At 43.5% G+C, this 15,092-nt stretch overlaps 1 protein-coding gene across 2 annotated transcripts in view; it reads right to left on the bottom strand.

The window, feature by feature from the left end:
- Positions 1-15,092, bottom strand: part of Cdc14a (cell division cycle 14A) — a 150,131-nt gene that overhangs the window by 14,481 nt on the left and 120,558 nt on the right. The window contains exons 14-15 of one of the 2 annotated variants that reach the window (XM_042681590.1): positions 14,926-15,051; positions 13,925-14,261 (exon numbers count right to left, since the gene is read on the bottom strand). In XM_042681590.1, the coding sequence (XP_042537524.1) occupies positions 13,925-14,261; positions 14,926-15,051 (463 nt within the window). Of the gene's footprint in view, positions 1-13,807; positions 14,262-14,925; positions 15,052-15,092 lie in introns of those variants that run through there. The other variant, XM_042681580.1, reaches the window with a different exon arrangement.

Genomic DNA, 15,092 nt, shown 5'->3' on the forward strand with positions numbered 1-15,092 from the left:
GCCTGCCTGGCTAAAGCAAGAGGTGAGTGATCAGGAAAAGGGAGAACTGAGCTTACATAGCTGGTGGGAAGATTCAAAAAGGCCTAAAATAGCAAGGTACAGACCTACTTCAGGTGAAGCTAGAGCTTTCTTTGTATAAACATTTTATACAAGATGAAAGAGAACGAGAGGCCACAATAGGACCCGCAAAGCATCATCTCAGTGACCTAAAAACATACTGAGACCCAGTGGCAAGCCACTGATAACAGAGCCAGAAACCAGGAAAGGTGACCTGGTGCTCGATGCTGTGGACATATCCAGAATGTCCAGGCCTGACATCAGAGCCGAGATGAGTTTCTTTCAGCTAAGCAACAAAGCAGACAGAAGCCATGCCACGATCCTCAGGCACAGCTTGGAACTGACATGCCATTGTTGCTTGAGAAGCAAGCGTAGGCCCAGCTCACCAAGAGAGAAAATAGCCTGGGTCATTCAGACTGAGAGAGCTAGAAGATCCAATAGAGCCCATGAGAAATAATAAAGTGTTAAAGTGAAAGATATGGTAGTTGCCAAGGTCTGGTTATTACAGAGCAAAAACCTCACACTGTACTCCACAAATGTGTATAATTTGGGTATGTCAATCAAAAATAAAATCAAACTTTAACAAAAAAGTCAGTAGATGTGAGGAAAACGTTAGGACAGAAACGAATAAAAACCTCTCATATCAAGTGCCCATCTATGAACTAAAATATCAAAACAATGTATCCCTTGAGATATTTGAGATGCGAAGCCTGGAAAAATAGCACCAGAAGAACACAAAGTCACAAAACAAAACCAAGCTGACCCCAATTAAGACAAATGGTGATCACCAAAAGAATGACTTAGAAATGCTGAAGGATAGGATCACTGAAATGTAAAATGTAAAAGATAGTAAACTGGAAAACAAAAGAAGCAGCCCTATCAGAAAACAGGTAGATCTCAGGAATTACAACAATAAATTAAAAGGAAAGAAATACAGAGAACAGAACAAAAGGCTCCAAAGTAAGTTTAGGCAGTATTACAAAAGAAGAAGGTAGGAGAAAGGCAGAGAAGAAATATCCAAAAGAGATATTAGCTGAGAATTTTCTAGCAGCCCTAAAACTGAAAGCACACACTGAGTCCAGCTAGATCAATTATAATGAATCACTGTTTGGACATGCTATGGTGCTATGAGAGAAGCGCAAGGAAAAAGACAAGTCTTATGATAATAATTGGTTTTATTCTACAACCCCACAAGCTTTTCAAACAAAGCCTTACATAAGGAAACTGGTATTTTAAGTGGATTTTGACAGCAGTGCCAAGACAAAGATAGAGGGACCAGAATAATAAAGGCAGAAGGATCCGTTAAACCAGAAGATGCCTTCATGGAATGTGTCATCTGGTGGAAGACACTGGCTTGTTAGTCCTTACTGAAATAACACTGAGCTCATGGGAGACATACTATACTACATATAGTATTTCTAATTGGATAAGCTTTCACATGTATTTACAAAGTATTTAGACTGGGTGTTTGTGGCTCATGCCTGTCATTCTAGTTACTCAGAAGGCTGAGATCTGAGGATCAGTGTACAAAGCCAGCCTGGGCAGGAAAGTCCATTAGATTCTTATCTCCAATTATCTCCAATTAACTACCAAGAAAAGAGGAAGGAAGGAAGGAAGGAAGGAAGGAAGACGTGAGTGTGCACACAGACAAGTACTTTTTTTAAATCAACCTACAAAAAACAAAAAGTCTTTTTTTTCTATTCTAGTTGTATTATTGATATATAAGAAACTATAAAATTGAGTAGTGAATTTTCATTACATATTTCTGCTCAACCATGTCGTGGAAAGCAAGCTTTGTGCTTGAAAACTGTTTCAAATGGGGAGATAAAAACAGTGGACAGGCTCTTCCCCCCCCAAAAAAAATCAATGTACGCACCCCTTAAAGTGGGAAAGTTAAGTTATGGTTAAGTATATCTGCAAAACTCTCATGTGTGAAATAGCTAATTGCAAGTTAAAGGCATCATTTGAACTCTGTTGCCCTCAAAACAATTTGACACTTCAGTTGTCACATTAAAAAAAAAAACAAACCCAAATCCCCTTGGGAAGAGAACAAAGGAATCATAGTGTTGAACAATTGCCAAACATGTGGTCAATACTGAGAATGATTATTAATTTCCCTCCACTAAAAACTCATAGCAAATCCAAAGCTAAGGAAGAACAAAGAGGAGAGATTTTTTAAAAATCAACATCAAGAGTTTAGAAAAGGCAGCAATAATCCTCACTATTAAATATAGTAACCTTCATAACAAATGTTTTGATTCATGAAGACATAACGAATTTTACATAACATACATTCGTAACATGAAGGTTTCTATGATGATATCTCCATACATACACACAGTGTACTTTGAACAAATTCACCCCTTCTACCACACTCCCATTCTTCTCCCTTTTTCAGACAAAGAATTTGGTGGTTTTCATTCTGCTGTCTTTGTGTGTGCATGTGTTTCCATCTCCCCATGAATATAAAACTCCTTTAATGCTGTTTGATTCTTCATATCCTTTTCTTGTCTACTAAATTTTACTTTTGAATAAATTATTATTATCTATTACTTTGGTAACCATGTGCTTATACACAAAGGTTTAAGATATAAAATTAAATATATAACATAGTTAAGATGAGATGGTGGCAATTTTTGTTGTTGTTATCTGGGGTTTATTTGGTTTTGGGGGGGGGGGGTTGTTGTCAGTCGTGGGGCTTGAACTCTAGGCTTGGGCGCTATCCCTCAGCTCTTCAGCTCAAGGTGAACGGTCTACCACTTGAGCCACAGTACCACTTCTGGTTTTCTCCATGGTTTATTGGAGATAAGAATCTCACAAACTTTCATGCCTGGGCTGGCTTTGAACTGCGATCCTCAGATCTCAGCCTCCTGAGTAGCTAGGACTACAGGCATGAGCTAGGACTACAGGCACCTGGCGTTATTTGTTTTTTGTACTGGTTCAGAGGCTTGAAGCTCAGGGCCTAGGCATTGTCCCTTAACTATTTTTGCTCAAGGCTAGTGCTCTACCACTTGAGTCACAGCTCTACTTCTGGCTATTTTGGTGTTTAACTGGAGATGAGTCTCGTGGACTTTCCTGCCCAGGCTGGCTTCAAACCACAATCCTCAGATCTCAGCATCCTGAATAAGAGCTAGGATTACAGGTGTGAGCCACCAGTGCCTGGAATTAATGACAGTTTTTAGAATGCACTGGAGATAAGAGGAGGTAAGGCATGAAGCTTAGATCTGGAAAAGCTCTTACAAACCACTGAAAAGTAGTCGTATTTATTAGAAATTGATGTTCAAGCAATCAATGAGCATTGTCATGAGAAACCATGAAGTGTTTTAAGGCATTTGTCAATTACTCAGTAGATGTTCATAAACCTGGTTATCTTACAAAGCTGGAATCCAATGTTTTATCTCATTTCAAATCCTACTTTAAGCATGAAAAATTCTCATATATGTTTACATGTGTGTATACATATACATATACACTCTGCCTGATGTCAGAACCTAGAAGAACTTAACCTATCTGCAAGCTACCAACGTTGTTCTTCCACAGAGGAAATTTGGGATGGAGAACTCAACCACCACCCTCACATTGGCGGGCCAGACCTAATGGGCTGAGTATAAGAATGGCCACATTCAGAGATCTGTATTTAAGCCAAACTAACACATGGTTTAGAAATGCTAAGATAAAGTAGGAAGTACATCATCTTTCAATTCAACTCTCCTTTCAGCTTTAAAGCAAAGGATGATCTTATTCTTTTTAATGCTTTCTGTACCTATTAATACTTTAGAAATCATTAAATCCAAAAGAATTCCATCAGCTCTGTGCCAATCAGTGGCTCATACCTATACTGACAGCTCCTTAGTAGGTGGAATGCGGAAGATCACAGTTCTAGGCCAACCAGAGCAAAACGTTGCTGAAACCCTCATTTCACCGAGAGCTGGGTCCAGTGGTGTGCGCCTGTCATCCTGGCTGTGTGAGAGGCTGAGATGGGGAAGAACAATGCTTGCAACCCAGACTGAGTGAACAAAAGTGTGTAAGAAACTTGTGTGAGAAAAAGCTAGGCATGGTAGTGTGTACCGGTCACCCCAATTATGGCCGGAAGCACAATCAGAGGATCCAGACTAGGCCAGACAAAAAAGAATTTATCTCCAAAATAACCAGGGCAAGAATAAAAAGGAGGGGCTGGTGGTATGACTCAAGTGGTAGAGTGACTGGCTAGCAATTACAAAACCTTGAGTTCAACCTTAAATGCCACCCCCCCCCAAAAGAGTAACTTCATGAAATACTTATACATAGCAAGCTTAAAATTAGGAGACATATGTGGATATAGATTGACAACACATAAACAAATGTCCACATCTAAAATAGCAATACTCTATGTTGATAAAAAACAAAGTACTAACTAGCCACCATCCATGGGAACTGAAGTCAAAAAATAAAACATTGGGTGAGTTCATTTTGTTTGAGAAGAGCTTCACAGAGGGGAAAGATAATGATTGACACCTTCAAAGAGGAGAAGTTAGTTAAGTGGCCAGGAGGATTCCCAGAAAGGCCTTTCCCATGGCCAAGATCAAGAGTAGGCACAAACACAGGGCAGGAAGAGGACAAGGGAACACAGTGCGTAGGTACAACAGGAAACACAGCACAGAAGTCCTGATAACCTCACCATGGAGTTCAAAAGGATCATTCCAGAATTAGCCTATCACTGATTATTTTTGAACAGGGGAATATGCCATTGAAATCAGCTTTAAAGCAAGGGCCAGCCAAACACAGCCTATGGATCGAATCCAATGTAATGCCTACTTCTTTTCGTATCTTTTGTGTATGGGTGTATGCCAGAGCTGGGGCTTGAACTCAGGACCTAGGCACTATCCCTGAGCTTTTTAACTCAAGGCTAGCAGTCTGCCACTTGAGTCACAGTTTCATTTCCCCCATTCTGGGTGGTTAACTGGAGATAAAAGTCTCATAGATTTTCCTGCCCACGTTGGCTTTGAACCATGCTCCTCAGATCTCAGCCCCCTAAGTAGCTAGAATTACAGATATGAGCCATTTTTTTTCCCTTTGTGGTACTGCAGATTAAACTCAGGTCCTCTGCCAAGGCTAGGCAAGGACTCTATCCCTGAGTTACCTTCCCAGTCTGTTAAGGAAAGTTTATTGGATATAGCCACACTTTTATTTATGTGTTAAATTGAATAGTGAGGACACATAGCCAAAAATATTTGCCATCTGACCCTTTATAGAAAATGTAGGCCAGCTCTAAAGTACAAACATGAGGTGTAAAGAGCCTGAGCTAGGAAGATCATCAAAGTTACAACCCCACAAAAGGGATGAGAAAAAGAGAGAACCGAGAAGACTAGGTACACTCCAAGAAATAATAAATGCCATCGACCTCACAACCCACAGCCTTCACGAGAATATTCTTGGAAATATCTGAAAAGGTTAAGAACAAAGCCCAATATAGGATACTATAATTTGTGTAGTTCCTCCCCCCAGTTTTTTTTTAATTTTTGATATGTGCTATCCAAAACCGCTTCCAGGAGCACTGCTTGTTACGAATATTTCTAAACCCTCCAGGTCAAGACAGTAGACACTTGTTCTACATGGCTGTTTCCATAAAGCAAGATTCATATGCGTTCCAACACAGATATAACAAAAAAAACCTCCTTATAACCTTGTAACTCCCTAGCCACATATATATTTTTTTAAATATCAGGATAATATCTGATAAGGCTTCATGTTTGAGTGCTATACAAAGGTGCTTTATAAAAATATGTATTAAAATATTTCTATTTTAAATATAAAAAATATGTAATTTTACTATTTATAAAAATAAATGTTTCATTTAAATAAAATATCGAAAAATTCTTGAAATCCACTTAGCATTAAGTAGTCATTTATGATTATTGAGTCACAGGAATACGAGGAAACCCAGAAAAGCTGCTGAATGCATATAGCATCTACACAAGAACAGCTTCATGAGGCAAGCACAAGGGTTTCACATCAATCTCCCTGTTCTCAGGCAATCCATGACCGCTGGAATCAAACCAGTCAACTCAGACCTGCCCAGACCTGGTACAATGCCTGCCCAGACCTAGTACAGTGCCTGCCCAGACCTGGTACAATGCCTATGCTCAGCTCCTCACCAGGCTGCCCCCATTTGCCTTCATCTTAACTTTCCAGCTTCACCTTCTGGTAAAGCCCCAGCTCAAGTGCCCTGAACACTTAAGCTCTTATGCAACACTAGCTGAGAAATACTGAGTGCTCTCTGTAACTGTTGTGGCAAAATACTTCACAGGATGTATCTCGGTTCTACATTAACCACCATCACGTAGGCATTGCTCTGATGACGTTAGCGTCAACACTCTACAACTTGCCAACACTCTTCAAAGCATAGTCATATGTTCATATAAAACTTATGAAAGTGAAAGCTTTTTGGCTGCCTGCCTTGAAACAGGTCCCACAAAATTGTATAAGCTTCAGGCAGTATGCGCATGTGAACACACGCGCGTGCACACAAACACACACACACACACACACACACACACTGCCAAACTCTTGCTCAAAAGTAGACCAGAAGCCAGACCCACCTGATTTCTGACCTAAGCATTTCACTGCAATAAGAAGGCTGGGCTTCTGTTCTTTCTTACACTGCTTCATAGAACAGCAACTCATCCACTTCTTAACCTTTCTCACTAGATACCCAGCAGGCTCTTATTCATCTTCCAAAGCCCAACAAAAAAATATGACCCTTTCTTCAGAGTTTTCCCTAACCTTCCTTGACAAAAAAGAAAAGTCCTTTAGATTCCCCTTCCATGTGTGAATACCTGTAACCATATATTGCTGACATAATATAACCAAATAAATATACCTTTCCAGGTTAGATTGATCTACGTTCCGATCATGGCTCTGCTACATATTTGCAGTTCATTTTTAGGCAGATTATATAACTTCTCAGGCCTCCAATGTTTTTTAACTTCAAACTATATATGAATATTTCTATATTCATTCATTTAAGCACACATCCATCCTTTTATCTAACCATCAACTACTTACTGACTGCCTATTCTGTGCCAGATGTAGCTATATGTAACTAGAAACCACAGGGCCCATCCTTGCTCCCAGAGCACAGAGCCTAGTGGACGATGAAAATCCAAAGAGTGCTGTTATTAAGATCAAGATTGGGTATTAGAAAACTTAGGGTGGTAAAGCATCCAGGACCGAACTCAGACTTGGGGATCAGATGAGGACAATGAAGATGCATAGCAATTCAGTGCAAGATGTCACAAAAATATAACATAGCAAATATTCAAGTCAGATACCACAAGTAATTTTGACTTAATAAAATACTTCCACCCCACCCACACCCAAATCACACGTCCCTAATTTCTTAAGCACTTGACAACTCTTCTGTCAGGGAATCAACTGACTTTTTTTAAAAAACAATAAGTGGTCAAAAAATGAAATCTTGTGTGTTGCACTGGGCACTAGAGTCAGAAAGACAAGTGGAAGGGCCAAGGTCACTAAAAGCTGGCTGTTCCTTAGCATTCTGTCATTACTACAAGGATTCCTTAACATGTCTTCCTGTTTTCTCCTGTTAAAGCATTTAATGACAGAACAAGGAAATCATTTTTACATTTTTTCCTGGGGGCTGAACTGCTGCAAGAAATGAGAGAGCAATTGCACCTTTCAAAAGAGATGCTAATTGTAGCTTTTAAAATATTAGACTCCCTCTAAACACCCATCACCCTCACCTCCTAAGAGTTTCTGGGTCTTTCTTAAAGGTACAGAGAAGAGATTACCAGGCAGACTTCATCTTGCTACCAAAGGATTTTTAAATCATCTTTGCTGAAGGAGTCAGTCCTAGCTCTTCAAAGGTCTTTTCAGAGACACAGGAAGGGTCCATCTTACCAAGACAACAATCAGAAAGGCTACACTTGACCACAAAGGAAAGCCAAGCACAAGCTCCTACCTGGGTCCCCAGACAGTGGAAATTTCCACAACACTGTGAACGTCTAGCAGTTGCTCAGCAGAGGTAGGACGCAAGCCCTCCTTGCAGAGGCTTAAGGCAAAAATAAAGAAAGGAGAGTGCATCACAGAAATATGCTTCTTGTGTCCTGCAGGGTTAAAGAGGGAGATGAAAGCAGCCATATAGGCAATTCTATCTTTTGAATTCTCATATTTAGTGGGCTGGGAAGATGGCTCAGTAGTAGAGTGCTTGCCTTGCATGTATGAGGCCCTGGGTTCGATTCCTCAGCACCACATAAACAGAAAAAGCTAGAAGTGGCACTGTAGCTCAAAAGGTAGAGCACTAGCCTTGAGCTGAGGGACAGCACCCAGGCCCAGAGTTCAAGTCCTACTACTGAACAAAAAAAATCTCATATTTATAGTAAATGACAAATTTAAGAGAAGTAGGGGTTGGATGAGTAGCAGCAACTGACCATACAGACTCTTATTTTATATTGTCATTGGGAAATCACCTTACTCCTAGCCAAAAGAGAAAATGTGGAAGAGGAAAAGAAGAAAGAAGTAACAAACCATGGGGTGAGACCTGAATTAAGTTGCACAGACTTCTTTGGGAGGCCTGATTATTTGTGTAAAGAATGCCCCCCTGCTCCCAGCAGCAAAGAGGAAATGTGAGATCCTCAAAGGCAGGACCTTAGCCTCTCAAGCTACCATCAAACTGCAAGGCTTCGGGCTTTGAGCTATAAATGTGGAAGGTGCTCAGTGGTAAGTGCTTGCCTTGCATGCATGAGGTCTTGGGTTCGATTCCTCAGTACCACATAAGCAGAAAAAGCCAGACAAGTGGTGCTATGGCTCAAGTGGTAGAGTGCTAGCCTTGAGCTGAAGAGCTGAGGGACAGCACCCAGGCCCAGAGTCCAGGCCCTACAACTGACAAAAAAGAAAAAAGCCTTGAGTTGGGAAATCCACAAGACATCTTGGGGGTACATTGTTACTGCAAATGTAAAGGCCTGCATTTCATTCTTAAAAAAGAGGCTGATCTTGCTATCATCTTATATGGTCATATGTACATACTATTGAGCTGTTCTGCTTATCTGCTAGACTATTCTAAATATATAACAAATGAAGGAAACTATAGGATCTATGTTTCTTTGGGTCTGGTTTACTTCACTTAATATGATTTTTTTCCAAGTCTTTCCATTCCTTATGAATGAGGCAACATCATTCTTTCTGATAGAAGCATAGAATCCCATTGTGTATATATACATTTTCTTGATCCATTCATCTACTGAGGGGCACCTGGGTTGGTTCCATATCTTCACTATGGTAAATAGTGCTGCAATAAACATGGTTGTGTTGGTAGCTTTAGGATATCCTTGTTTGTGGTAATTAAGGTAAATGCCTAAAAGTGGGATTGCTGGGTCATAAGGGAGCTCAATGTTTAGTTTTTTTGATGAACCTCCACACTGCTTTCCAGAGTGGTTGAGCAAGTTTACGCTCCCACGGAGAGAGTAGTAGCATTCCCTTTTGGCCCCATCCCCTCCAGCATCTGTTATTACCAGATTTCTTGATAATGGCCATTCTAAGTGGGGGTGAGGTGGAATCTCAGTGTTGTTTTGATTTGCATTTCTTTTATGGTCGGAGATGTTGAGCATTTCTTCATGTGTCTGTTGGCTATTCTTATTTCCTCTTCAGAGAAATCTCTCTTTAAGTCTTTAGCCCACTTATTAATGTAGTGGTTCTTTCTTTGAAGATTTTTTGTTGGGTGATTTAATTTTTTGAGTTCTAAGAATAATTAGATATGAGGCCAAGACATGGAAACAAGAAGTTTTTCTTTGTTTTTAATGTACTATGTGATCTCTTTTTTCTTTTATGGTTTTTTTTCCCCTATGGTTTATCCCCTGTATTTGATTTTGGAGCCCTTGGTATTATATATACGTTTATCTGAATTAGGGAAGGGAAGGGGAACAACAAAATGGTAAGACAAAGGACAAAGGGCAAACCAAGGCAACAGTGATGCTCACAAGATGATATCTCACAAGACAATATGTTGGAAATGAACAGTATAATTTGGTAGGGGGGATTGGGGAGAAGGTAAAGTGGGAGAAAAATGAGAGAAGGGGTAACAAGTTCAAGAAATGTACTCATTACCTTATGTATGTAACCATAACCATAACCCCTCTGTATATCACCTTGACAACAAAATTAAAAAAAAAAAGGCTGATCTACAATCAGGATGTGAAAGTGTTGACTGAATTTAATCCCTGTTGCAAGATACCTAATGTGCAAACATAACTATAAAAATTTAAGTACATTATCCTAGTAGGATTAGAATCTGATTAAGGACAAGGCAGTCACTTGGGGCTCTATTGTACAAATGAATCTAAACTAATGGTGAGCCAGGCACTAAAGGGCCACACCTGTAATCCTAGCTACTCTGGAGGCTGAGATTTGAGGATTGAGGTTTGAAGCCAGCCCCAGCAGGAAAGACTATGAGACTCTTATCTCCAATTAACCACCAAACATCCAGAAGAGTGATGTAGCTCAAGTGGTAGAGTACCAATCTTGAGAGAAAAAAACTAAGGGACAGTATCCAGGCCCTGAGTTCAAGCTCCAGTCTCACCACTAAACAAGCAAACAAACAAAATAATGTAGAAAAACATAATTGGAAATACAATCCGATCAAGAAAAGTGTTTGTGTGAAAACTCCTCTTAGAGAAGGATTAAGGGTAGAAAGATTGGGGGGAGTGGAATTGAAAAGAGGTGTGAGGTAGGGATGGGAATGATAGAGTTCCCCCCCCCCCCACACACACACACAAACACTGCACTCTCACTTTAAAAAGCACTCCCAGTTAAGCACAAATGGCTCACACCTGTCATCCTAGCTACTCAGAAGGCTGAGATTAAGGATCTAGGTTTGAAGCCATCCTGAGTAGGAAAGTACCTGAGACTCTTATCTTCAATTAACCATCAAAAAAGCTGGAAGGAGAGCTGTCAAGTGATGAGCTATCCTTGAGCAAAAAAGCTCAGGGACAGTGCCCAGGTCATGAGTTCAAGCCCCAGGACCCACACCAAAAAAAACAAAAAACAAAAAAGGGAAAGCACCTCCATATTTTCTTTTTTCTTCGTTTTTGTCGGTCATGGAGCCTGAACTCTGGGCCTGGGCACTGTCCCTCAGCTCTTCAGCTCAAGCTAGCACTCTACCACTTGAGCCACAGTGCCACTTTCGGCTTCTTCTGCTTATGTGGTGCTGAGGAATCGAACCCAGGGCCTCATACATGCAAGGCAAGCACTCTTACCACTGAGCCACCTTCCCAGTCCCCACCTCCATTTTTTTCTAAAGTGGTTTCCAATAAGAATTACCTGTGAGATTAAAGGCTCAAGTGGCAGAGCTCTAGCCTTGAGACACCCAGGGACAGTGCCCAGGTCCTGAGTTCAAGCCCCAGGAACATCACAAAAGAAAAAGGGAAGCATTTCCATATTTTCTAAGGTGTTGGCTAAAGAAAGTTCCAATAAGAATTACCTGCAGGATTACTGGTTTGCTGGGTGGGCTGCTAACAGCCCAGGCTACTTTCTGTCTTCCCTTCATTTCCCCAACGAACAGCATGCTTTCCCCATTAATGACTGAGGTGGTCAAAGAACTGTGGTGCAAAGAAACGCCACACCAGAGTATCTCAGGATCAGGGCTTAATCGCACCCAGAATGTAATCCCTGTGTCCACCATACTCCCCGCTTCTTTAACACTTGAGATCTTGTTCCGCTATCTGCCCTTGTTCCTTTCCAACCTACATTCAGGTCACTATAGATCTCTAAGCCCTTTGAAGCAAACAAAATATTGAATTAATTCATTTTAGGAGGTTATCTGGAAGATTTTACCCTAATAAGGACTGCAAATCATTAAACATTGTGTAGGAGGGTGCCTGGGCCCCAGTGGTTCATACCTGAAATTCTAGCTACTTGAGAGGCTAAAATAGGATGGTGGTTTGGGCAAAAAGCTCATGAGGTCCCATCTCAACCAAGAGCTGGGCGTGGTGATAGACATCTGTCATCAAAACTACACAGGAGCCAGGTGCTGGTGGCTCATGCCTGTAATCCTAGCTACTCATAGGGCTGAGATCTGAGGATCGTGTTCAAAGCCAGCCTGAACAAGAAAGTCTGTGAGACTCTTATCTCCCATTAACCACCAGAAAACCAGAAGGGGAGCTATGGGTCAAAGTGGTAGTGTGCTAGTCTTGAGCTAAAAGAGCTCAAGGAGTGATGCCCAGGCCCTGAGTGAAAACCCCACTAAAGGAACAAATAAACAAAACACCACAAGGGAATGGGAGGACTCCAGTTCAAGGCTGGCTTGAGCAAAAACGTTCAATGTGAGCCGGATGTCAGGAGATAACGTTGGGCATAGTGGTGCACTCCTGTCATCCTAGCTATAGCAGGAAGAATACATATAGGATTATGCTCCATGCCAGCAAAAATGAGGCCCTATCTCAAAAATAATCAGCACATGGGTCTGGGAAGGTGGCTCAGTGGTAGAGCGCTTGCCTTGCGTGCCTGAGGCCCTGGGTTCGATTCCTCAGCACCACATAAGCAAAAAGAAAAAAGCTGGAAGTGGCGCTGTGACTCAAGTGGTAGAGTGCTAGCCTTGAGCTGAAGAGCTGAGGGACAGCGCCCAGGCCCAGAGTTCAGGCCCAGAACCGGACCCAAAAATAATAATAATAATCAGCACAAAAAAGATTGGGTGGGGGTGTGGTTTAAACAATGGAGTACCTGCCTAGCAAGTATGAAACTCTGAATCCAGACTCCCAAAACTCAAAAAAGTATGCACAGATAAATAAAAGGAGGATATTTTTGTTGTGGTGGTTTTTTTGGGGGGAGGGGAGGAGGGTAAGTAAAATGTGTTTGGCGATCTTCCTATTGCTAAAAGAGATGTCTGAGACTTGGCATCTCAGCTATAACTTTCCTACATAGGAAGGAAAGAAGGAAGGAAGGAAGCAAGGGAGGGAGGGAGGGAGGGAGGGAGGGAGGGAAAAAGAAAGGAAGGAGACAGAGATTAAGAGTGAGAGGAAGAGAAAGAAGGAAAGAGGGAAAGAGAAGAAGGGAACAGAGAGAGAGAAGAAGAAGAAAAAGAAGAGGAGGAGGAGGAGGAGGAAGAAGAAGAGGAGGAGGAGGAGGAGGAGGAGGAGGAAGAGGAGGAAGAAGAGGAAGGAGGAGGAGGAGAAGGAGAAGGAGAAGAAGAAGAAGGAAGAGGAGGAGGAGGAAGAGGAGGAGGAGGAGGAGGAAGAGGAGGAAGAAGAGGAAGGAGGAGGAGGAGGAGGAGGAGGAGTAGGGGAGGAGGAGGAGGAGGAGGAGGAGGAGGGGGGGGGGAGAGGAGGGGGGGAGGAGGAGGAGGAGGAGGAGGAGGAGGAGCCTTCATTTGGCCTTAGTCTGTTTGTTGCAGATGATGGGCGGGTCTGGGGCCTGTCCGTTCCGGGGAGACACCATTATCATTCAGTCCCCTGCATCCCCCCAGAGCCATTCATTGATGGTGACCGTGGGAAAGCCCCGATTCCTAAGACCCGGACCCAAGCGAACGCAGCGGAGGGCCGGGGTCCACGGTGGGGTGCGGGGTGGGGGGCCTGCGGGGTCCGCTTTCCAGGAGACCCCGGGGACCAGCAAGGAGCAGGCAAAGGCAGGAGGAGGCCGCGCCGGGTTGCCAAGCGGGCGTTTACTGGCAGCGGAGCCCGCGGGGTGGAGCGCAGGCCCGGGCAGGCGCGGGGGGCGGACGCGCGGGGCAGGCGCGCGCGGGCAGGCGCGGGGCAGACGCGGGTCAGAAGGCTTCCTTGGCGCTATTGAACTGCTGCGGGGGGAGCCGCAGCTGGGCGGGCAGCGTGTAAAAGGTGCACTCGGGGCTCGGAGGCCCCCCGGCTGGCGTCTGCGCACTTACGGGGATGGAACGGCTCAGGAACCTTCCCGTGGAGGACGCGAAGCCGGCGGCGTAGGACGGCCGGAGAAGGGTGGGGGGATCCTCGGGTTTGGCACACGGGGGCCCCAGGTGGCTGTTGAGGTTGGCCGGGGTGCCGCCGCCGCTGCCTCGATTGTACTGGTTGTTGTTGAGCTCGGCGTAGTTCCTGCAGGGCGTCTGGGGGGCGCCGTTGGAGACGCTGGAGAACGGGCTGCTGGGGAAGCTGGTCTTGGGGGGCGATGTCTTTCGGTTCTCGGGCTCATCCACGGCCGCGTTCAGGTTCCCTAGAGAACTGGCCAGCCGGGAGTTTATGGAAAAGCTGCGAGACACGGGAGAAGAGGAAGGGAAAAGGAAAAGCAAAACCAGCAGGCTGAGACCCGAGGATCACAGTTCAAAGCCAGCCTGCGCAGAAGTCATGAGATTCTTATCCCCAATGAAACACCACCACCCCCACCCCCCAAAAAAGGGGCTAGGAATAAAGGCTGGAGCTCAAGGGGCAGAGCCCTAGCCTTGAGCAAAAAAACACACAAAAACCCAGGGCCCATGTCCAGGCCCTGAGTTCAAGCCTCAGGATCGGCATACAAACAAACAAACAAAGCATAGTTTAGATTTCTTCCAGGCAGGAAATAAATGTAAAAAAATAAATAGGTATAAAGCAGACATAAGTATACGATTTAACATCTAGTCAAGCACACAAGGACACACAATGTCCTATCACGGCCACTGTCCTTACTTCTCACCTGTTAAATAATGTTCAATAATCCAGGTGACACCTTTTCTGGTGAGTCAGACACATGGAATGAACTACAACAACATTGTCCCCGCGTCCCTGTCCCCAGCAAGTAAGTGAGCTAGTCCTGGAGGATCGGGGCGCAGCCTGGGGGGGGGGGGGGGCTTTCTCCCCTTCTTTCTCTACTGCAGCCAAATTCAAAGACTGCTCCTTACCTGAAACCAGCACCTGGGGCAAAGGAGGAGAAAGTTACCTTCTTGTACTAGAATTTGAAGTCACAGAACCTCGGGTTATCCTCCTGGCGGACGCAGAAGGGGATGAAGCCACTTTGGGGGCCTTCACAGTAGACACGGATGGTTGTGGGGAAGTACTTAATAATCTTTGGGGAGAAAAATGAACCCAGTGTCATATAAAAGCAGT

Source organism: Dipodomys spectabilis, unplaced genomic scaffold (genome assembly GCF_019054845.1).
Source record: "Dipodomys spectabilis isolate Male_0828 unplaced genomic scaffold, ASM1905484v1 ptg000002l, whole genome shotgun sequence".
In the NCBI taxonomy this organism is placed as follows: Eukaryota; Metazoa; Chordata; class Mammalia; order Rodentia; family Heteromyidae; genus Dipodomys; species Dipodomys spectabilis.